This window comes from Ornithorhynchus anatinus, unplaced genomic scaffold (genome assembly GCF_004115215.2).
Source record: "Ornithorhynchus anatinus isolate Pmale09 unplaced genomic scaffold, mOrnAna1.pri.v4 scaffold_233_arrow_ctg1, whole genome shotgun sequence".
NCBI classification, from domain to species: Eukaryota; Metazoa; Chordata; class Mammalia; order Monotremata; family Ornithorhynchidae; genus Ornithorhynchus; species Ornithorhynchus anatinus.
Window position 1 is genome coordinate 170,780 of NW_024396730.1, and position 22,582 is coordinate 193,361.

The 22,582-nt window shown below is 47.2% G+C and overlaps 1 protein-coding gene and 2 pseudogenes across 1 annotated transcript; 1 reads left to right on the plus strand and 2 right to left on the minus strand.

Annotated features, from left to right (window-relative positions):
* ORNANAV1R-PS3696 (vomeronasal 1 receptor ornAnaV1R-ps3696 pseudogene) lies at nucleotides 4,571-5,500 on the minus strand (annotated as a pseudogene).
* On the minus strand, nucleotides 4,571-5,500 carry ORNANAV1R3175 (vomeronasal 1 receptor ornAnaV1R3175). The gene has a single exon (NM_001253567.2). It carries the CDS (start codon nucleotides 5,498-5,500, stop codon nucleotides 4,571-4,573), a length of 930 nt encoding a protein of 309 aa, NP_001240496.2.
* On the plus strand, nucleotides 20,101-20,985 carry ORNANAV1R-PS3610 (vomeronasal 1 receptor ornAnaV1R-ps3610 pseudogene; annotated as a pseudogene).

Below are 22,582 nucleotides of genomic sequence, written 5' to 3' on the forward strand. Positions count from 1 at the left end.
TCTTCATCTGAAAAATGGAGAGTCAAAACCTGTTCTTCCTCCCTCTTGAATGGTTGACCCTTGTGGGACAGGGATCGTGCCAAATTTGATTAACTTTATCTACCAGAGTGCATAGAACAGTCCTTTGCAATAGTAAGTGCATTACAATGCCATAAACAAATAAGCTGACACCTGCAGCAGCTTCCTAGGAAAGGAGAATTGCAACTCAGACGAGCCCTACTGGTAGCATAAAAAGCAGTGTGTCCTAGAATAGAGCACAGGCCTAGTAGTCAGAAAGACCTGGGTTCTAATCCTGGCTCTGCCATGTGCTCTGCTGGATGACCTTGAGCAAGGCACTTCACTTCTCTGTACCTCAGTTACCTATCTGTAAAATGAGGATTAAGATTGTAAGCCCCATGTGGGACAGGGATTTTCCAACCCAGATTTGCTTGGATCCACCTCAGTGGTTTAAAACAGTGCCGGCACGTAAAGCAACACTTAACAAATACCACAATTATTACTATTATTATTATCATTATTAGTAGTAAAAAGGACAGGGACAGTTGAATTGATCAATCAATGAGGATTATAGAGTGAATCTCTGCCTGCAGAGCACTGGACTAAGCACTTGGGAAAATGCTATAAAAGTAGAAAACATGACCCTCAGGGAGCTTACAATATTATGTGGGAGATAGGTGCACATTAATAATAACAATAATAATGGTACTTGTTAAGCATTTACTATGTGCCAAACCCTGTTCTAAGTGCTGAGTTAGATACAAACTAATCACGGTGGACACAGTCCCTGACCCACATAGAGCTCATGGTCTCACAGTCCAACCTGATTATCTCATATCTACCTCAGTGCTTAGAACAGTGCTTGGCACCTAGTAGGTGCTTGAAAAATGTCATCTATTATTAATCCAGATGAGGTAACCGAGGCTCAGAGAAATTAAAATAATTGTCCAAACTCACATGAGAGGAGCCAGGAGCCAGGATTAGAACCCAAGGTTTTTCTGATTCCCAGGCCCGTGCTCTATCCACCAGGTTACACTGCTTCTCACAACTTGTGCAGGTGGCTGAAAGACGAATGCTACAGTGATTCATAGGAGGCTGGCAGGGTCAAACGATGAATAAGGGGTACGTTCAGTCAGTATGGGTTTGAACGTTTCCTAAGATGAGGAAAAGATGAGGCTGCTGACAATGAAATAAACATGTTTGAGGGAGCCTTCTTTGCCAACGTGGACTCTGATCCCCACATGGGACAGGGACGCTTTCCCCTCTGGTCATCTCGTACTTACCACTGCTCTTAGTACAGTGCTTGGCACATGGTGAGGACTTAACAAACACCACTATCACATTCAGCTTTCATACTGAGTCAGAGACAGCAGTGTGTCCTAGTGGAAAAGGCCAGGTGCGAGGTTCAGAGGACCAGAGTTCCAATCCAGGCTCTGCCACTTATCTGCTGTGTGACCTTGGGCAAGTCACTTCATTTCACTGTGCCTCCATTGCCTCATCAATAAAATGGGGATTAAGACTGTGAGTCCCATGTGGGACAGGGACTGTGTCCAACCTGATTAGCTTGTATCTATCCCAGAGCTTGGTACAGTACCTGGCACTTCGAAACTGCTTAACTAATACCATTACAAAAGAGAAAAGGGTGTTGACTTCAACTTCAGTGCAAGTAAAATAGAGATCTTGTCCCTTCCTGGTAACCCCCCCCGCCCCTCCCACCCCCCCCCCGAGTCATTCATTCATTAGATCAGATTTATTGACTACCTACTGTGCTCAGAGCACTGTACTAAGCCCTAGGGAAAGTGCAATACAACAATAAGTTCCCTAGGGAAAGTGCAATACAACAGTTCCAGGCCAGGAGGAGGAGGTGGGAAAGGGGTCGGCTGTGAGATAGATGAGATCATGGCACAGAGAGCAAGCTGGTGCTAGAGGAGTAAAGTGTGAGGGCTGGGTTGTTCTAGGAGATCAGCGAGGGAAAGTAGGAGGGGGCGAGCCAGGTGAGTGCTTTAAAGCCAACAGTAAGGAGTTTCTGTTTGATATAGGATGAATTTTCTACTGTTGATAAAAGGATGAATGGTTAGTGATGACTTTCACCCATTCATTCTCTCAAAACCTAAGCTCCTTGTGGATAAATTCCGTATCTACAGACACTCTTTTATTGTACTCTCCCAGGTGCTTAGTACAGTGATCTAGCACAAAAGCTACCTGCCTCCCTTCCCATATGGGATCAGTGTGGATCCTCAACCCACTCCACTGTACTCCAACTCAGAATTGGTGAGGGCAGAGACTGTATTGTGTTGAGGGATAGGGAGATCGAATGTGTGCCAAAGTAGGGGAGTGAGCGATATGGGCTGGAGCAGGAGGTCGGTGGAATTGAGAGTGTGAAGAAGCGGGCAGTGGGAAGGTTGTCAGGAACACTCACATGGATGTTTGAGTCCTACATATTGCAGAGCCCTGGCAGAGCCAGGATTAGAACCCAGGTCCTCTGACTCTTTTCCCTAGGTCACTCTGGTTCTCAAGATATAAGATAAACAGGCTGGATTCAGTCCCTCTTCCACATGGAGCTCACAATCTAAAGGGGAAGGAGAATGGGGAATTGAATTTCCATTTTATAGATGAGGAAAGTGAGATACGGCAAAGCAAAGTGATTTGTCCAAGGTCGCACATCTGACAAGTGGTGAAGCCAGCATAGAACCAGTGTCCTCTGATTCCCAGGCCCGTGCTCCTTCCACTAGGTTATGCTGCTTCTCAAGATATAAGATAAATAGGCTGGAATTCGGTCCCGGGTCCATTTGGAGCTCAGAATCTAAAAGGATAGGTGAATGGGCATTGAATTCCCATTTTACAGATGAGGAAACTGAGGCACAGAGGAAGGGAAGTGACTTCCCCAAGGTCACCCAGCAGACAAGTGGAGGAGCTGGGATAAGAACCCAGGTCCTCGGGCTCCCAGGCATTTCCATTAGACCATACTGCCTTGATGAGTCCCTCCATCAGAGTCCATGCAGAGGTTGGCAGGAATTGCCTGCAGTGCTCCCTTTGTCCCAGACTGGCCTTTCCAGGTTGTCTGGAAACATGGGCATTTCCAGAACAGCTGGATGAAATTTTTCTAACCAACAGGGAGAATTCCCATCGACATAACTGAGGGAGAGCAGGCTCAATTGTACCAAAACATCATAGGGGAGGTTTGATTCCTTCTTGTGGAAGCCGCAACTACCATCTCAGTCCTCTAGACGATAAACTCAGGGTGGGTAGGGAACAGGTCTACCAACACTCTTTGTACTCCCCCAAGCACTTAGTCCAGTGCTCTGCACACAGCGAGCACTTAATAATAACCCTTGACTAATTGCTCAATCAATTTGCCTTTTAGACTGTAAGCCCCCTGTGGTCTGGGAACATATAATGATAATAATAAAAATAATGATGGTATGTGTTAAGGATTTACTATGTGCCAAGCACTGTTCTAAGCACTGGGGTAGATACAAGGGAATCAGGTTGTCCCACGTGGGGCTCACAGTTTTAGTCCCCATTTTACAGATGAGGTGACCGAGGCCCAGAGAAGTTAAGTGACTTGCCCAAAGTCACACAGCTGCCAAGAGGCAGAGCCAGGATTCTCTGACTCCCAAGCCCAGGCACTTTCAAATAAGCCTTAGCTATCAGCTTCGTTATATTGTAGTCTCCCCTGTGCGTAGTACAGTGCTCGGCACACAACAAGAGCCCAATAAATACCGTTGATCTACTGAATTCTCTCTCTAGACTGTAAGCTCCTTGTGAGCAGAGGCATGTCTACCAACTATGTTTGTTATATTGTATTCTCCCAAGCACACATGGTGAACATTCCATATATACAATCAATTGACTGATTGATCTCAGCTGCCACCATTACCCTTACTCAGCCCTGCTTTAGGCATTTGGGGACACAGGGCAACACTGATATGGTGCTGTCCAAATTGGGACACCTGGTCATCTTCTCTGAGTGGGAAATATTGTGGCCTAGCACAAAGAGGATCTGTGTTCCAATTGCAGCTCTGCCAATTCCTTGCTGCGTGATCTTGGGCAAGTCACTTCATTTCTCTGTGCCACACTTTCCTCAGCTGTAAAATGGGGATTCAATACTTGTCCTCCTTCCTCCTTAGTTCTTGTCCCACATGGAGTTCACAGGCTGTGTCAGACCTAATAGACATGCACCTACCCTGGGAAGCAGCGTGGTCTAGGGGATACAGCACAGGTCTTGGAATCGGCATGACCTGTGTTCTAATCCCAGCTCTGCCACTTGTCTGCTGTGTGACCTTGAGCAAATGACTTCACGTCCCTGGGCCTCACTTACCTCATAAAGTAAAATGGGGATTAAGACTGTGAGCTCCATGTGGGACGGGGACTGTGTCCAACCTGATGGTCTTGTATCCACCCCAGAGCTTTGAGCTGTGTTTGACACCTAGTAAGCTTGTAACAAATTTCATCAGTATTATTATTATCCTAGTGCTCAGGACAGTGTTTGACACAGAGAAAAGTGCTTCACAAATACGACAATTATTATTACCAATATTAGCGAAGGGAGGCGGCTTTCCTGGTACGTACCCTAAGAGGGATTCCGGTTGGAAACAGGAGAGTCCCGTTTCCAAAATGTCCTCATTCTTCTGTCACCCTGAATGATCAGGAACGGACTCACGGCTGAGAAAGTGAAACCCAACACCATGTGGCTGTTCATCAGCAGAGAGGACTTCTCTTTCATGTTTAGTAAGATGCTGAGCATGATGGTCTGCCTCCCATAGAGGAGGACATATAGGGTGACCAGGGCTACGACCCTCTTGGCCGCCCTGACCTCGGGCATAGCCCCAGGGGACCGTCCGGGCGCATGGAGATGTCGGACCTGCCGGTGGTGCCTGTGCAGGATAAACACCATGTAGCTGCTGGCCACACTCATGAGCCCCACGAAGAACCCGTCACGGAGGAAGAGCACGATGGCTATGAGCAGGGTGGTTTCTGCACTGATGCTGACTTTGGAGCAAAATTTGTGGTCCAGCATGAGTTGAACATTGCTGCTGTTCCGGGGCCCTGTAACATTCATGATCGCATCGAAATCAATGAGCAGGCTGAGGCCCCAGGACAGGAGGCAGGAAGGGATGATGCACTGGGGCAACCTGGCTTTAAGCGTGGCCCACCAGGGAGTACCGGGACTGATGGTAATGGCCTGGACCACGCTCAAGAGGCAGGTGCTGCAGATAGCCAGACCCCGGCCCACTCGGTAAGGATACATGAGGATTTTACAGCCAGCATTGCTCAGGAAATTCCTCAGTCCCCAAGCTGACAATATCTCGGGCAATCCCCTGGTAAGAAGTACTATGGCATTGGACAGGGCCAAGTGGAAGAGGATCAAGTCGGAGGAGCCGAGCTTCAGGATGGCAGAGACCCTGTGGGTATAGAACAGGAGGAGGAAAATATTTCCTGAGACCCCAACACCCATCTGTAAGATCAGCACAAAACCAACAGCCAGGTCAGGGGCATCCATTTTCGGTCATTTCCAATTGGAAGAATAGAAGGGCGCCCACAAAACTACCTGGGAGGGGAGAAGTGAGAGAGAGAGAGAGAGAGAGAGAGAGAGAAAGTGAGTGATAAAGGATATTGAGGGAGAGAGAGAGGGAGATCATTTTTTACTTTTCAATAACAAATCTCTAAGTCACTTTTTTATAGTATTTGTTATGTGCTTACTATGATAATAATTATTATTGTAGTTGTTGTACTTATCAAGTGCTTACGCTGTTCCAGATATTTTACTAAGCACAGGGGTACATACAAGATAATCAGGTTGGTCACAGTTCCTGTCCCACATAGGGGTCACAGTCTGAATCCCTATTTTACAGACAAGGTAACTGAGACAGAGAGAAGTGAAGAGACTCCCCCAAGCTCACCCAGCAAACAAGTGGTGGATTCAGGATTAGAACCCAGGACTGCTGAATCCCAGGCCCATACTCTCTCCATTAATCCAAGCTACTTACAAAACCAAATCAGCCCCAAATTTCTGTTCAGTTCTTTTCTTCAGTCCAAGCCAACCACAGTGCCCTGATAAGTGCTCTGAGGAAGAAGAATAGCATGTTCTAATGGAGAGCACAAGGGCTCAGGAGACGGAAGAACCTGGGTTCTCATCCTGGATCTACCACTTGTCTGTTATGTGACCTTGGGAAAGTCACTTCCCTTCTCGGTACCTCAGTTACTTCACCTATAAAATGGAGATTAAGACTTAGAGCCCGATGTCAAACAGACTGGATCCAAGCTGATGAGTTTATATCTACCCCGGCACTTAGTACAGTGCCTGGCACATAGTAATTGCTTAACAAGTACCATAAAAAAGAGAATACTCCAGGATACAAAAGGCTCTCAGAATTTTGGGGAAGTTTGTCATGAATGTTCATCGTTCTTGGAAGGACTCAGCAGGGAGAGATGCGTCTACCTGGGATTGAGCTAGAGTAAAATGAAGGTTGAAGTGTAGGACTGAATGAGGAAGTGACTTGGTTTTTAATCCCCTGCTTCGCTGGGTTAATGAGAGAATCTATAGAACAAAATACTTTGTGATAAATTGTGATACTTGTTGAGTGTTTACTATGTGCAAAGCACTTTATTAAGTGCTGGGGCAGATACAAAATAATGAGCTCAGACAGAGTCCCTGTCCCACATGGAGCTCACAGTCTAAATACAAGGGAGGACAGATATTGAATCCCTATTTTACAGATGAGGAAATTGAAGCACAGAGAAGTGCCTTGCCAAAGGACCCATATAGAGCAGGTGATTGACAGAGTCAGGATTAAAACCTGGATCCTCTGACCCCCTCGCCTGTGCTCTCTCGGCTATCTGAGACCAAGGTACAAGAGGACATCAGAAATTCCACTCTAGCTCAGACCAGTGGTCAATCCAGCCCAATAGTTGTGGAAGCACAAGGGTCATGGTCCTGCATTTGCCCTCCTTCTCTCTGAGCCCTCTCAGCTCTAAGCCTGCTTGATCACCTCTTGGTGTGATTGCCAAGGCAATCAACTTCACAACCCATCTTCCCTTTGTTCTTTAGGTCTGCTGAAAGAAGTAGCCAAAAACAAGATGAAACTACTCCCTTAGTTGGGCTGGGTGGGGTTTATTCACCTTAAGGAGGAGGTGAGGGGCTGGATGGAAAACCCGTTTCCAAGGAGTTATTGCTACCTATCCTTATGTATTTATCCTTCATTGTACTCTACGATTAAATTAGAAGCTCTGGATTACTCAGAGTTGAGCTGGCCTTTACCAGCAGAGGAAACTCTGCCCGTCAACCACCACTCCCTACTAGTGCTAGAAGGAGCGCTTGTAATAATAAACGTGTCTCTGACATAATCTGCTCAAATAAAATGCAGAGTCCATGAAGTTTTTCTACCACATAGTCTACCCATGATAATCTTTCTGGACATTTGGAAGAACAGAGATGGAGGTATGATTTGTCCCATTACACCCATCTCCAACTCCAGTGACCAAAAACTTTGGCTTTATCTCCTCATTATGGACCAAGGGGAAGCAGCATGGTCTAATGGAAAGAGCATGGGGCTGGGAGTCAGAAGGACCTGGGTTCTAATCCCAGATCCAGTTCTTGTCCACTGTGTCACCTTGGGCAACTTCTCCGGCCCTCTGTTATCTCATCTGTAAAAAAGAGATTTAGATGGTGAGCCCAATGTGGGACAGGGTCTGTGTCTGCTCTGATGAGCTTGTATTTACCCCAGGGCTTAGAATACTGCTTGACACATTGTAAGCGCTTAACAAATACCATCATTATTATTATCTGATACTTATTTTAAGGGCGCTGCTGCCCATGCTTGTGGTGTAATACTAATTTTATTATCAGCATCATCATTATTATGGTACTTTCATTCATTCCTTCATTAAATCGTATTTATTGAGCACTTCCTCATTGAGTGCTTGCTATGTATCAAGCACTCTACTAAGTGCTGGGGTAGATACAAGTTCATCAGGTCCCAAATGGAGATCACAGTGCAAGTAGGAGGAAGAAAAGGGAACCAGCATGGCCTAGTGGAAAGAGCCCAGGCCTGGAAGTCAGAGAACCTGGGTTCCAATTCCAGCTCTGCCATTTGTCTGCCATTTGACCTTGGGCAAGTTTCTGAACTTCTCTGGGCCTCAGATACCTCATCTGTGAAATGGAGAAAAATCTTCCTCCCTCCAATCTAGCCTGTGAGCACTCACTGGGAAAGGGACTGTGCCCAACCTGATTACGTTGTATCTACCACAACACTTAGAACAGTGCTTGACACATAGTAAACACTTATATTAAAACAAACAAACAAATAAAAAAAGTATTGAATCCCATTTTACAGATGAGGGATGTGAGAAGTGAAACGACTTGCCCAAGGTCACACACAGGTTAACTGGCAGAGCCGGAGTTAGAACCCAGGTCCTCTATCTCCCGGACGCGTGCTGTTTTCATTAGCCCAACTGCTTCTCTGAGGGGCTGCATCTTGGTCCACGTGGAAGATCAAACAGAGACCACCAGTCACTGGACAGTGACATCACAGTGGAAGGAGCCCACTGAGCATGCTCAGTCCTCCCTGGCCAGCCCCTGCCCCAGATTGGGGCTTTACCTCCATCAATCAATCAGTGGTATTTATTGAGCACTTACTGTGTGCAGAGCACTGTACTAAGTACTTAGGAGAGAAAATGGAATGGAGTTGGTAGACACACATTTGGGACATCTCTGGAAAGGCCCATTTCCCCCTCCCTGTTGTCCCGACTATTTGACAAGTTGAGCTTCGAGTTTTCCCCCTGATGGTCTGTTGATAATTCATCCCTCTCAACCCCCCAAAAGTGAGGACCCCTGACGTGCCCACCCCACTCTTCACTACTCTGAGAGAAGAGCCCAGATCTGAAGGATGAGTGGGTCACCCGAACTGGGAAGTGAAGGGAGGTTGACAGGGAGAGCTGGTTCCATCATGTACAATTAGCCAGGAGGGGAGGGATAAGAGCAGGTCCTGAGGATGGTGAGGTTGATAGAGGGGTTGACTGAGAAGAAGGAGGACGAGGAGGAAGAAGAAGAGTGAGAGGCTGGAGATCTGACTTCAGTCGGGTTGGACAGGACACATTTACCTCCGTCACTGTGTGCCTCAGAAACATAATGTGACCCAGGATTGTGCAGCAGGCAAGGGGCATTGTCAGGATTAGAACCCTAGTCCCCTGACTCCCAGCTCCATGCTCTTTCCACGAAGCACATTCCCAGGGCTAACCAGACACTGCCCACATCCCACAGTCCCACTTAAGACCACAGAAGAAACATTGCCGCCCTGAATCCCCACTTTCCAAGTTCGGGCTCTGTCCTTACTCACCCATCTCCTTCGCTCTCACTGCGGATCGATTCTAAGGCTGAGACAACTCCTTATTGGCCCCTTTTCTCATCTCTTCCCCTCCCCCAGAGAGTCATTAATGTACGTGTGTGGGTTTGTGTGTCTGTGTGTGAGGGAAGGACTGAGCTTCAATTTGTTCTGACCTACCAACTGGGACATCCCCGGAAAGGCCCAATTCCCCCTCTCTGTTGTCCCGACAATTTGACAAGTCGCGCCTCGGGTTTTCCCGGGGATGGTCCGCTGATAATTCACCTTCCGAGGCAATGTCAGCCTCAGTGCTATGTCCGGCTGCTCCAAGATATCTCCCGGCTCCCACTCCCACCGGCTCAGCTGTGAGCCTAGCCTGTACGATGTGTGTGTTTGTGTGTGTGCGTGTGTGTGTGTGTATGTGTGTGTGTGATACTCCCATTGCAAGCGCTACGCATGGTCACAGTTGCTCCAATAACAAAGTCTCTATCAGCCCAGTCTGTCTGTATTTGTCTCGTAATCTTCTCTTCAGAAGCCAATGCTCATAGTATTTGCTAAATGCTTACTGCATGTCAAACATGCAGTGGATAGAGCAGTGCCTTAGGAGTCAGAAGTACAGCTAGTTGTCTGCTGGGTGACCTTGGGCAAGTCACTTCACTTCTCTGTGGCTCAGTTGCCTCATCTGTAAAATAGGGATTAAGACTGTGAGCTCCATTTGAAATAGGGACTGTGTCCAACCTGATTATCTTCTATTCATTCAATCAATCATATTTATTGAATGCTTAATGTGTGCAGAGCACTATACTAAGCTCTTGGAAAGTACAATTCAGCAACAAAGAGAGACAATCCCTGCCCACAAAAAGCTCACAGTCTAGAAGAGGGGAGACAGACATCAAAGCAAATGAACAGGCATCAATAACATCAGTATAAATAAATATAATTAGATATATATAAATATATATATATACATACATCAGGACAAGTAAGACAGGCATTAAAATAAATAGAATTATAGGTATGTACGTATATTCACAGGTAGTGTGGGGCAGAGGGGTCGAGCAAAGGGAGCGAGGCTGGGTGAGGGTGGCAGAGAGGGGGGGCGAGCTGAGGGAAAAGGGGGCTTAGTACCCAGGGTTTAGTACAGTGCCTGTCACATAGTCAGAACTTGACAAGTACCCAAAAAAGCACTGTACTAAACAATGGTATAGGTACAAGACAATCAGGTGCCACATGGGGCTCACAGTCTAAGTAGGAGAGAGAACAGGTATTAATTACCCATTTTGCAGCTGAGGGAACTGAGACACAGACAAGTGAGATGACTTGCCCAAGCACACACAGCAGGCACGTGGCAGAGCAGGGCTTAGAAAGCAGGTCCTCTGACTCCCAGGCCTGGGCTCTTTCCATTAGGCCAGACTGCTTCTCTGTATTCTTCTTCTCCCTTTAGACTGCCAGCTTGTAGTGGGAAGGAAACGTGTCCACCACCTCTCTCATATTGTGCTCTTCCAAGCACTTAGTTCAGTGTTCTGCACTCAGGAAGTGCTCAGTAAATTCCATCTATTGATTAGTGGATTGATTGGCTTAAACTTGATGGTCAAGAATGACTACCACTACCCTATGAACTGGAAGCTCCTTCTGTAGACTGTAAGCTCCTTCTAGGCAGGGATCATGCCTACCTACTCTATTGCACTGTACCCTCCAAAACGCTTGATACAGTGCTCTGCGCTCAGTAAGTAATAAATAAATACCACTGATTGATTACTCTTTGGTTTGCAGATGGATGGTGTGCTTGGTGGGGGAGGGTGAAATCTGTGGATTTTAGAAACAATATTCCCACCCAGAATTCCCAGCCTTGCCCACCACCAACCCACTCTTACTCTCCTCAGATATTGCTTTGGTGGAATTTTCATTCATTCATTCATTCATTCATTCATTCATTCATTCATCCATCCATTCATCCATTCATTCAGTCGCATTTAATGAGCTCTTATTGGCTGCCTAGCACTGTACCACGCACTTGGAAGAGTAAGCTGCAACAGTAAACGGACACATTTCCTGCAAACTATAAGTCCGAGCGATCCTCCCCAGCTCTAAGAAAGTTTAAAAGAAGCCCCTTTTCCTTCTCCCTTCCCCATTCATCAATCATTCAGTCAGTCAGTGGCACTGATGGAGCCCTTATTATTTGCAGAGTTCTATATTGAGCTCTTGGGAGAGTTTGATAGAGGTGGAAGACATGATTCCTATGAGGAGGGAAAGGGAACCATGAAGCAAATCAACTTTATGGACAGAGATCCATTTCCCAAGACTGAGTATTTTAGAGGCCACTTGATGTAATTGTTTTTTAAATAGTATTTGTTAAACACTTACTATGTGGCAGGCACTGTCCTAAACTCTGGGGAAGATGCAAGATAGTCAGGTTGGATACAGTCCATGTCCCACATGGGGCTCACAGTCTTAATCCCCATTTTACACATGAGAAGTTGAGGTCAACATCCTTCCTCATCTAATCCAGGCTCTGCCACTCGTCTGCCATTCATTCAGTAGTATTTATTGAGCGCTTACTTTGTGCAGAGCACTGTACTAAGCGCTTGGAATATACAATTCGGCAACAGATAGAGACAATCCCTGCCCATTGTAGGGCTTACAGTCTAACTGGGGGAGACAGGCAGACAAAAACAATAGCAATAAATAGAATCAAGGGGATGTACATCTCATTAACAAAATAAATAGGGTAATAAAAATATATACAAATGAGCAAATGAGCACAGTGCTGAGGGGAGGGGAAGGGAGAGGGGAAGGAGCAGAGGGAAAGGGGGGAAAGGGAGCTTAGCTGAGGGGAGGTGAAGGAGGGGCAGAAACCCAGCAGAGGGAGCAGAGGGAAAAGGGGAAGCTCTGTCTGGGAAGGCCTCTTGGAGGAGGTGAGCTCTCAGTAGGGCTTTGAAGAGGGGAAGAGCATTAGTTTGGTGGAAGTGAGGAGGGAGGGCATTCCAGGACAGCAGGAGGACATGGGCCGGGGTCGACGCCAGGATAGGCAAGAATGGGGGACAGTGAGGAGGTAAGCGACAGAGAAGCGGAGTGCACAGAGTGGACAGTAGAAAGAGAGAAGGGAGGAGAGGTAGGAGGGGGCAAGGTGATGGAGAGCCTTGAAGCCTAGAGTGAGAAGTTTTTGTTTCGTGTGGAGGTCGATAGGCAACCATTGGAGGTTTTTAAGGAGGGGAGTTGCATGCCCAGAGCGTTTCTGTAGGAAGATGATCTGGGCAGTGGAATGAAGAATAGACTGGAGTGGGGAGAGACAGGAGGAAGGGAGATCAGAGAGCAGGCTGACACAATAATCCAGTCGGGATAGTATCAGAGCTTGTTCCAGCAAGGCAGCAGTTTGGATGGAGAGGGCAGGGCAGATCTTGGAGATATTGTGAAGTTGAGACCGGCAGGTGTTGGTGACGGTTTGGATGTGTGGGGTGAATGAGAGAGTAGAGTTAAGGATGACACCAAGGTTGTGGGCCTGTGAGATGGGAAAGATAGTAGTGCCATCCACAGTGCCAGGCAAGTCAGGGAGGGCACAGGGTTTGGGAGGGAAGATAAGGAGATCAGTTTTGGACATGTTGAGTTTTCGGTGGCGGGCAGACATCCAGGTGGAGACGTTCTGGAGGCAGGAGGAGATACGAGCGTGAAGGGAGGAGGAGATGGGGCGGAGATGTAGATTTGTGTGTCCTCTGCATAGAGATGATAGTTGAAGCTGTGGGAGCGAATGAGTTCACCAAGGGAGTGAGTGTAGATGGAGAACAGAAGAGGGACAAGAAATGACCCATGAGGAACCCCTACAGTTAGAGGATGGGAGAGGGAGGAGGAGCCCACTAAGGAGACTGAGAATGAACGGCCAGACAGATCCTCCCGCGGTCCTGGAACGCCCTCCCTCCTCACCTCCACCAAACTGATTCTCTTCCCCTCTTCAAAACCCTACTTAAAACTCACCTCCTCCAAGAGGCCTTCCCAGACAGAGCTCCTCTTCTCCCTCTACTCCCTCTGCCACCCCCCCTTTACCTCTCCGCAGCTAAACCCTCTTTTTCCCCTTTTCCCTCTGCTCCTCCACCTCTCCCTTCCCATCCCCACAGCACTGTACTCGTCCGCTCAACTGTATATATTTCCATTACCCTATTTATTTTGTTAATGAATTGTACATCGCCTTGATTCTATTTAGTTGCCATTGTTTTTACGAGATGTTCTTCCCCTTGACTCTATTTATTGCCATAGTTCTTGTCTGCCCGTCTCCCCCGATTAGACTGTAAGCCCGTCAAACGGCAGGGACCGTCTCTATCTGTTGCCGACTTGTTCATCCCAAACGCTTAGTACAGTGCTCTGCACATAGTAAGCGCTCAATAAATACTATTGAATGAATGAATGAATGAATGAATGAATAAGAGGAGAACCAGGAGAGGATGGAGTCAGTGAAGCCAAGAGTTGGTATTTGGTAAGTGCTTACTATGTGCAGAGCACTGTTCTAAGCACTGGGGTAGATACACGGTAATCAGGTAGTCCTACGTGAGGCTCACAGTTAATCCCCATTTTACAGATGAGGTAACTGAGGCACAGAGAAGTGAAGTGACTTGCCCACAGTCACACAGCTGACAAGTGGCAGAACCAGAATTCGAACCCATGACCTCGGACTCCCAAGCCCGGGCTCTTTCCACTGAGCCATGCTGCTTCTCTAAATACTTGTTAAGTGCTTACCAAGTGCCAAGCACTGTTCTAAGCGCTGGGGTAGATACAGGGTATTCAGGTTGTCCCATGTAAGGCTCACAGTCTTAATCCCCATTTTACAGATGAGGTAACGGAGGCACTGAGAAGTCAAATGACTTGCCCAAAGTCACACAGCTGACAGGTGGTGGTAGAGCCAGGATTAGAACACATGACCTCTGATTCCTAAGCCCGTGCTCTTTCCACTGAGCCACACTGCTTCTCTGTCATCTGACCTCAGGTGAGTCATTTTGCTGTGCCTCAGTTCCCTCATCTGTAAAATGGGGATTAAGATTGTGAGCCTAATGTGGACAGGGACTGTGTCCAACCCAATTGTCTTTTATCTACCTCAGCTCTTAGTAGAGTGCCTGGCACATAGTAAGTGGTTAACAAATGCCATTAAAATAAAACAAACAACGTTTCTCCTCCTCCATCTCATTAACTCCTCTTCCAGCTAAGTATATGTATGCTGGAAGGCTCTGTTACTAATAACTGCCATTTGTTAAGCACTTAGCATAGGTCAAGCACTGTAGTAAATGCTGGGGTAGATACAAGGCAATCATGCTCCAAGAGGGTCTCACAGTCTAAAGTAAGATGGGGAACAGGTATTATATCCCCCTTTAGCACAGGAAGGAATCGAGGCACAGAAAAGTGAAATGACTTGACCAAGGTCACGCAGGTCACCTGCAAGTACATGACAGGTCTGAGATGAGAGCCTGGATCCTCTTACTCCTAGACCTGGCTCTTTTCACTAGGTCACGGTGCTTCCCATAAGATCCCTGAGTCACCATGTTGGGTCGGGGGGCAGGATGTTTGGGTGGGCTGGAATTCTCCCTGAGAACTCAGCTCTGACCAGGGACAGGACTGCATTGATGCTGGGGACACACAACCAGCTGCCCAAAGCACTGATTTGACCTGAGAATCGTCATGGTGGCCTCTTACCTGGTTGGAAGGAAGAGGACCCAGGAGGCAGGGGGTGTGCAAAGAGGTGGGGCCTTTTTTTTTAATGGTATTTGTTAAAAACTTACATTATGTCAAATGCTGTTTTAAGCGCAGGGATAGGTAGGTGTTAATTGGACCCGGTCCCTGTCCCACTGTATAGGTGAGGCCCCGTAGGCTGTAAGACCATTTTGGGCAAGGAATGTGTCTGTTTGTTATGGTATTATACTCTCCTATGTGCTTAGTACAATGCTCTGGACACGATAAGTGCTCGATAAACTTGATTGACTGACTAAGTAGGAGGGAGAACAGGAGAACTAAGGCACAAAGAAGTTAAGCGACTGGCCCAAGGTCACCCAGCCATCAATTGGCAGAGTGGGGATGAGGAAGCAGTGTGGCTTAGTGGATAGAGCATCAACAGTCCCTGGCACATAGTAAGTGCTTATCAAATACCTGGGAGTCAGAAGGACATGGGTCCTAATCCAAGCTCCGCCACCTGTCTGCTCTATGACCTTGGGCACGTCACTTGGCTTCTCCAGACCTCCATTACCTAATCTGTAAAATGGGAATTAAGATGGTGATCCCCAAGTGGGGCAGGGACTGTTTCCAACCCGATTTGCTCAGATCCACCACAGCAGTTAGAACAGTGCCTGACACCTAGGAAGCCCTTACCTAACAAATACCACAGTTATTATTATTATTATTATCATTACTATTAATAAAAAGGACAGGACCATTGAATCGATCAATCAGCGAGGATCCACAGGTGAAACCCTGCTTGCAGAGCACCAGACTAAGTGCTTGAGGAGTGCGATAAGAGTAGAAAACATGACCATCAGGGACCTTTCATTATAATGTGGGAGACAGACTGGCACATATTAATAATAACCACTATAATGATGGTACATCTTAAGCATTAACTATGTGTCAAGCACTGTTCCATGTTCTGGGATAGATACAAGTTAATCACATTGGACACAGTCCCTGTCCTACACAGGGTTCACAGTCTCACATTCCAACCTTATTATCTCATATCTACTCCAGTGCTTAGGACAGTGCTTGGCACATAGAGAAGCAGCGTGGCTCAGTGGAAAGAGCCCGGGCTTTGGAGTCAGAGGTCATGGGTTCGAATTCTGGCTTGGCCACTTGTCAGCTTAGTGACTGTGGGCAAATCACTTCACTTCTCGGTGCCTCAGTTACCTCATCTGTAAAATGGGGATTAAGACTGTGAGCCCCACGTGGGACAACCTGATTCCCCTGTGTCTATCCCAGCACTTAGAACAGTGCTCAGCACATAGTAAACGCTTAACAAATACCAACATATTTCGTGTTTAACAAATGTCACAGCTTATTAATCCCCATTTTCCAGATGAGATAACTGAGGCCCAGAGAAATTAAAATACTTGTCCAAAGTCACACAGCAGAGAGGAACCAGGAGCCAGGATAAGAACCCAAGGTTCTTCTGATTCCCAGACCCGTGCTTTATCCACTAGGTCATGGTGCTTCTCACAACTTGTACAGGTGGCTGAAAGACGAATGCTACAGTGATTCATAGTAGGCTGGCAGGGTCAATCGATGAATAAGGGTTACGTTCAGTCAGTATGGGTTTGGACTTTTCCTACGATGAGGAAAAGAAGAGGCTGCTGACAATGAGATAAACGTGTTTGAGGGAGCCTTCCTTGCCAACTTGGACTCTGATCCCCACATGGGACAGGGACGCTTTCCCCTCTGGTCATCTCGTACTTACCACTGCGCTTAGTACAGTGCTTGGCACATGGTAAGGACTTAACAAACACCACAGTTATTATCACCATCACATTCAGCTTTCATACTGAGTCAGAAACAGCAGCATGGCCCAGTGGAAAAGGCCCAGGCCTGGGGTTCAGAGGACCAGGGTTCTAATCCTGGCTCTGCCACTTATCTGCTGTGTGACCTTGGGCAAGTCACTTCATTTCGCTGTGCCTCCATTACCTCATCGGTAAAATGGGGATTAAGACTCTGAGCCCCATGTGGGACAGGGACTGTGTCCAACCTGATTAGCTTGTATTCATTCAATAGTATTTATTGAACGCTTACTATGTGCAAAGCACTGTACTTGTACTATGTGCAAAGCACTTGGAATGTACAATTCAGCAACAGATAGAGACAATCCCTGCCCAGTGACAGGCTCACAGTCTAAATGGGGGAGACAGCAAAGCAAAACGGAGCAGAACAGATGCAAGACAACATCATCAATATAAATAGAATCAAGGAGATATATACCTTATTAACAAAATAAATAGGGTAATAAATAATATATACAAATGAGCACATTGCTGAGGGGAGGGGAAGGGGGAAGAGCAGAGGGTTGCGGGGGAGGGGCGGGGAGGGGGAGCAGAGGGAAAGGAGAGCTCAGTCTGGGAAGGCCTCTTGGAGGAGATGAGCTCTCAGTAGGGCTTTGAAGAGGGGAAGAGAGTTAGTTTGGCGGACTTGAGGAGCGAGGGCATTCTAGGACAGCGATAGGACGTGGGCCAGGGGTCGACGGCGGGATAGGTGTGAATGGGGGACAGTGAGGAGGTGAGCGGCAGAGGAGCAGTGTGTATGAGGTGGGCAGTAGAAAGAGAGAAGGGAGGTGAGGTAGAAGGGGTCAAGGTGCTGGAGAGATCTTGTATCTATCCCAGAGCTTGGTACAGTGGCTGGCTCCTTGAAAGTGCTTAACAAATGCCATTACAAAAGAGAAAAGGATGTTGGCTTCAACTTCACTGCAAGTAAAATAGAGATCTTGTCCCTTCCTGGTAACGCCCCCCACCCACCCCACCCCAGTAATTCATTCATTCATTCATTCATTCAATCATATTTATTGAGCACTTACTGTGCGCAGAGCACTGTACTAGGCCCTTGGGAAAGTACAATAGAGCAATAAACAATAACATTCCCTTGCCCCAGTCAGGTAACTTCCCCTCCCATCCCCCATCCTCTTCCATTCCACTACCCCACCCTCTTTAAGCTTTCTCCCCCATTTCCCTCACCCCGTTATGCTTCTGAAAATGATTTCTCTATTTCCTTCCCTTCCCTGTGTCCCCACCCTCACTATGGCTGTGACTTCAGGCCTGGTGCACAGAAGGAGGCTATTGCTATAAAATCCAAACTGATGTACCATCAAAGTGAAACCCGGTGTAAATTTAGCTATGGTGTCAGTTCTGTTCTTCATTCTAAATGTTGTTCATATATTTTTTTTGTAGCTTTTCTTAAGCACTATTATGTTCATTCAATAGTATTTATTGAGCACTTACTATGTGCAGAGCACTGTACTAAGCACTTGGAATGTCAGACACTGTACCAAATGCTGGGGTAGATGTAAGATAATCACGTTGGCCATAGTCCACTGTCCCACATGGGTGTGACAGTCTTAATCCCCACTTTACATATGAGGAAATTGAAGAGAGAGAATGTCCAAATTAACACTCTCTTTCCTCTTCTTCACCCTTTCTCACCCTTGCTCTCTTTCTCTCTCTTCTCTCATTCTTTCTCATCCTTGCTTTCTTTCTCTCTCTTCATTTTCTCACTCTTTCTCACCCTTGCTCTTTCTCTCTGTCCCTTTCCTCACTTTTTCTCACCCTTTTTTCTTTCTTTTTCTCCCCTTCCTCACTGTTTCTTGCCCTTGTAATGAACCCCGACTGAGAACTTTGCCCTGCCTATCCTCCCCTAGGTTGCTAAAGCTTAACTTCACTAGATTTCTGCTCCTCTTGGATGAGATCCTTGGATGCACCTCACCCAGATTCTTGGTATGAGGTCCTTGGATGCCCCTCACCCAAATTTCTGATCCCCTGGGGCGAGATCCATAGATTCGCTTCCTCCCTACCTCTCCCCATCACACCCAGGCAGGCCTAATTAACCAGAAGCTCCTAGGAAAACCAAACCATATTTAGGTGTAGCAAATCTTTTTATTCCATACTTAACCTACTTAAAACAGTGGGTAGATGCAAACATGCACACAGAAACGGACACAGAATAGTTACCCATCCAACTGGTTTTCCCCAAAGTCTTGCAGATATGGTCCTAGGTCGGAGAAGATCAAGGAGTCAGGCTGTCTGTAGCTCGTCGTCCTGATTGAGATCTTAGTTACTTTGGCCATGGCAGTAGTAAAAGCCTCAGTGCATGTCTTAGATGATTTCTTGCCTCAGCCACTCAGTAGATGTCTTGGTTTAGGCGGTTTTGCCGCCTTATATGGGAGCAGTTTTTTCCCCTTTTAATCAGTGGTTTCGGGGTGGTTGCAGTGGGGGTTACTCAGGATTACCTGCTGTCTTCTGCTACCGGGTAAATCAAGAGGGATGGCGACCCATCCCCTGTGCTTACCCCTGCAGGCTTAATCCCATCAGGTGATCATCTCCTGCCCAGAAGAGCAATTTAGCTCCTCCTCAAACCCCTCTGCAAACAATTCCATTTCTCCTCAGCCATTCATGCCCTCCTCACATTTCTCAGCAAGGTAATTCAGTTTCTCCTTAGCAATTCAAATCTTTAAGATTTTCAATAAAATAATTCAGCCTCTCTTCCAATTCCTCCTTTGTCCTCATTGCTCCCGGGGTCAAAGAATAGTCTTCTAGGAAATGGCATTTGCGTTACAAGATGGAGTCACTCTTGCTCACCACAGCCCTTTCTCTCTTTCTCTCCCCTTCCTCATCCTTTCTTCCCTTGCTCTCTCCCCTTCCTCATTCTTTACCACCCTTGCTCTCTTTCTCTCTTCCCTTCCTCATTCTGGCCCTTGGACTCTCTCACTCACTCACTCACTCTCTCTCTCTCTCTCTCTCTCTCTCTCTCTCCTTCCTCATGGTTTCTTGCACCTTCTCATTCTCTCACACCCCTTCCTCACTTTCACCCTTGCTCTCTCCCGCTCACTCTGTCCCCTTCCTCACTTTTTCTCACCTTTGCTCTCTTTCTCTCTCTCCCCTTCTTCACTCTTTATTCCTCTTTCTCTCTATCCCCTTGCTCACCCTTTCTCTCTCTCTCTCTCACTCTCTTTCTCTGTCTCTCTCCCTGGCTTCCCCTCACGTTGCTCTGCAGGTTTGTTCAAGGTCTAACTGGAAATTCACGAGGATGAATGCCATAGAAATTGGGGGAGGGGGGGATTGTGATGCTACTGTCGATGAGCATTGGGATCTCAGGAAATGTATTTCTCCTCTGTATCCACCTGGCCTCCAGCAGCCCCTACTCAACTCCTCAGACTTGATTCTTGCCCACCTGGCATTGGCAAACACCACAATATTTCTCACCAAGGGCATCCCGGACACACTTTCAGGTTGGGAATGGAGAATTTTCCTGGGCGATGTGGGGTGTAAAACCCTTTTGTACCTGTACCGAGTGGCCCGGGGCCTTACCATCTGCAGCACCTGCCTCCTGAGCATCTTCCAGGCTGTCACCATCAGCCTCAGAACCCCACGAGGGGCCCGGATCAAGGCCAGATTCCCCAACTCTGTCGTCCCCTTCTGCCTCCTGTCCTGGGTCCTCAATCTGCTGATTTACATCAGTGAGTCAATAGGACTGAGAGGAGCCAAGAACAGCAGCACAGTTTCAATATCACTGGATCTCAAATATTGCTCACTGGTCATTGGTGGCACCAAACCTGCCTTGGTCATCTCGGCCATGATCCTCCTTCAGGATCTGTTCTTCATTGGACTCATGAGTGTGGCCAGAGGGTACATGGTCTGGGTCCTGCACAGGCACCACCGGAAGGTCCAACACCTCCACACATCTGGACGGTCCCCCAGAATGATATCCGAGGTCAGGGCGGCCTAAAGGGTCATGGCCTTGGTCACCCTCCTCATCCTCCACTATGGGTGACAGTCCATCATGCTGAGCATTTTAATAAATGTGAAAGTCAACTTTTCTGGTGAATAGTCACCTGGTGTTGTCTTTCACTTTCTCGGTCATCAGTCCCTTCCTAGTGATTTCCAGGGACAGGAGGATGAGAAGTTTCTGGAAGACACAATCTCCAGTTTCCAACATGAGTCCCTCATAGAATCCCCGGACAGATCCCTGTCTGCCCACCTCATTTCACCAGACTAGGGTGACCTGACATCTCAGACAGGGTGATACTGAACTGGTGATGAAGGGGTCTTGTCCCTCATCCGCCAGGGCTCAGGCAGTTATGAGTGTGGCTGAGGCAACTCCTGTAGCAGAGGAAGAGGCATCTGTCTTCCTGACAGGGCTTGAGGTGTCAGCCTGCCTCGACCCTTGGGAAGCAGCGCGGCCTAGTGGATAGAGAACAGGCCTGGGAATCAGAAGGACCTGGTTTCTAATCCCAGCTCTGCCCCTTGTCTGCTGTTTGATCTTGGGCAAGTCACTTCACTCCTCTGTGCTTCAGTTACCTCATCTGTAAATTGGAGATTAAGACTGTGAGCCCCATGTGGGACACGGACCATGTCCTACCTGATTAGCTTGTACGTACCTCAGCACTTAAGCAGTGCTTGAGACATAGGAAGGATTTAACAAATTCCATCATCATCACCCCAGTTCTGTCTGTATTAGAATCTCCCCCTCCCCATCTTGGTAGAAGTAGATCTGGACCTGCCTCGTGGGGGGCTCCCTTTGCTCTACCTGCCTCCCTGCCCCCCAGCACTTGTGTATATATGTACATATTTATAATTACTTTCATTTATATTAATGATGTATATATATATATAGATCTACGATTCCATTTATTTATATTGATGTTATTGATGCCTGTTTACTTGTTTGAATGTCTGTCGCCTCCCTTCTAGACTGTGAGCCCGTTGTGGGCAGGGATTGTTTCTATTTGTTGCTGAATTGTACTTTCCAAGCATTCAGTATAATGCTCTGCACACAGTAAGCGCTCAATAAATACGATCAAATGAATGAATGACAGAGACATCGGTTCTGTTCAGCAGAGTGACACTGAATATACTTCAATCTATTAGTCGTATTTATTCAGCACTTACTCTGGGCACAGCACTGTACTCAGCACTTGAGAGAGTACAATATAACAGAGTTGGTAGGCACGTTCCTGCCCACGATGAGCTTACAGTCTAGAAGGGGAGACAGACTTTAATAAATCAAGCAGTAGTGTTATTATTATCGTGCTTGTTAAGTGCTTACTATGTGCAAAGCACTCTTCTAAGCGCTGGGGTAGATACAAGTGAATCGGGTTGGACACAGTCCCTGACCCACATGGGACTAACAGTCTTAACCCCCACTTTACAGATGAAGTAAATGAGACCCAGAGAAGTTAAGTGACTTGCTCAAGGTCACACAGCAGATATAAGGTGGAGTTGGGATAAGAACCCAGGACCTTCTGACTCCCAGGCCCATGCTCTATCCACTAAGCCATGCTGCTTCTCTCACTGTATGCAGGGCACTGTATCAAGAACTTGGGAGAGTATGGTAGAACAGAGTTGGTAGATATGCTCTCTGCCTACAACAGGCTTACAGCCTAGAAGGGTCTTGTCTTACACTGTCGAGTCATCTCCGACCCGTAGCGACTCCACAGACACGTCTCTCCAAGAATGTCCCACTCTCCATCTGCAATTGTTCTGGTAGTGTATCCATAAAGTTGTCTTGGTAAAAATCCAGAAGTAGTTTACCATGGCCTTCTTCAG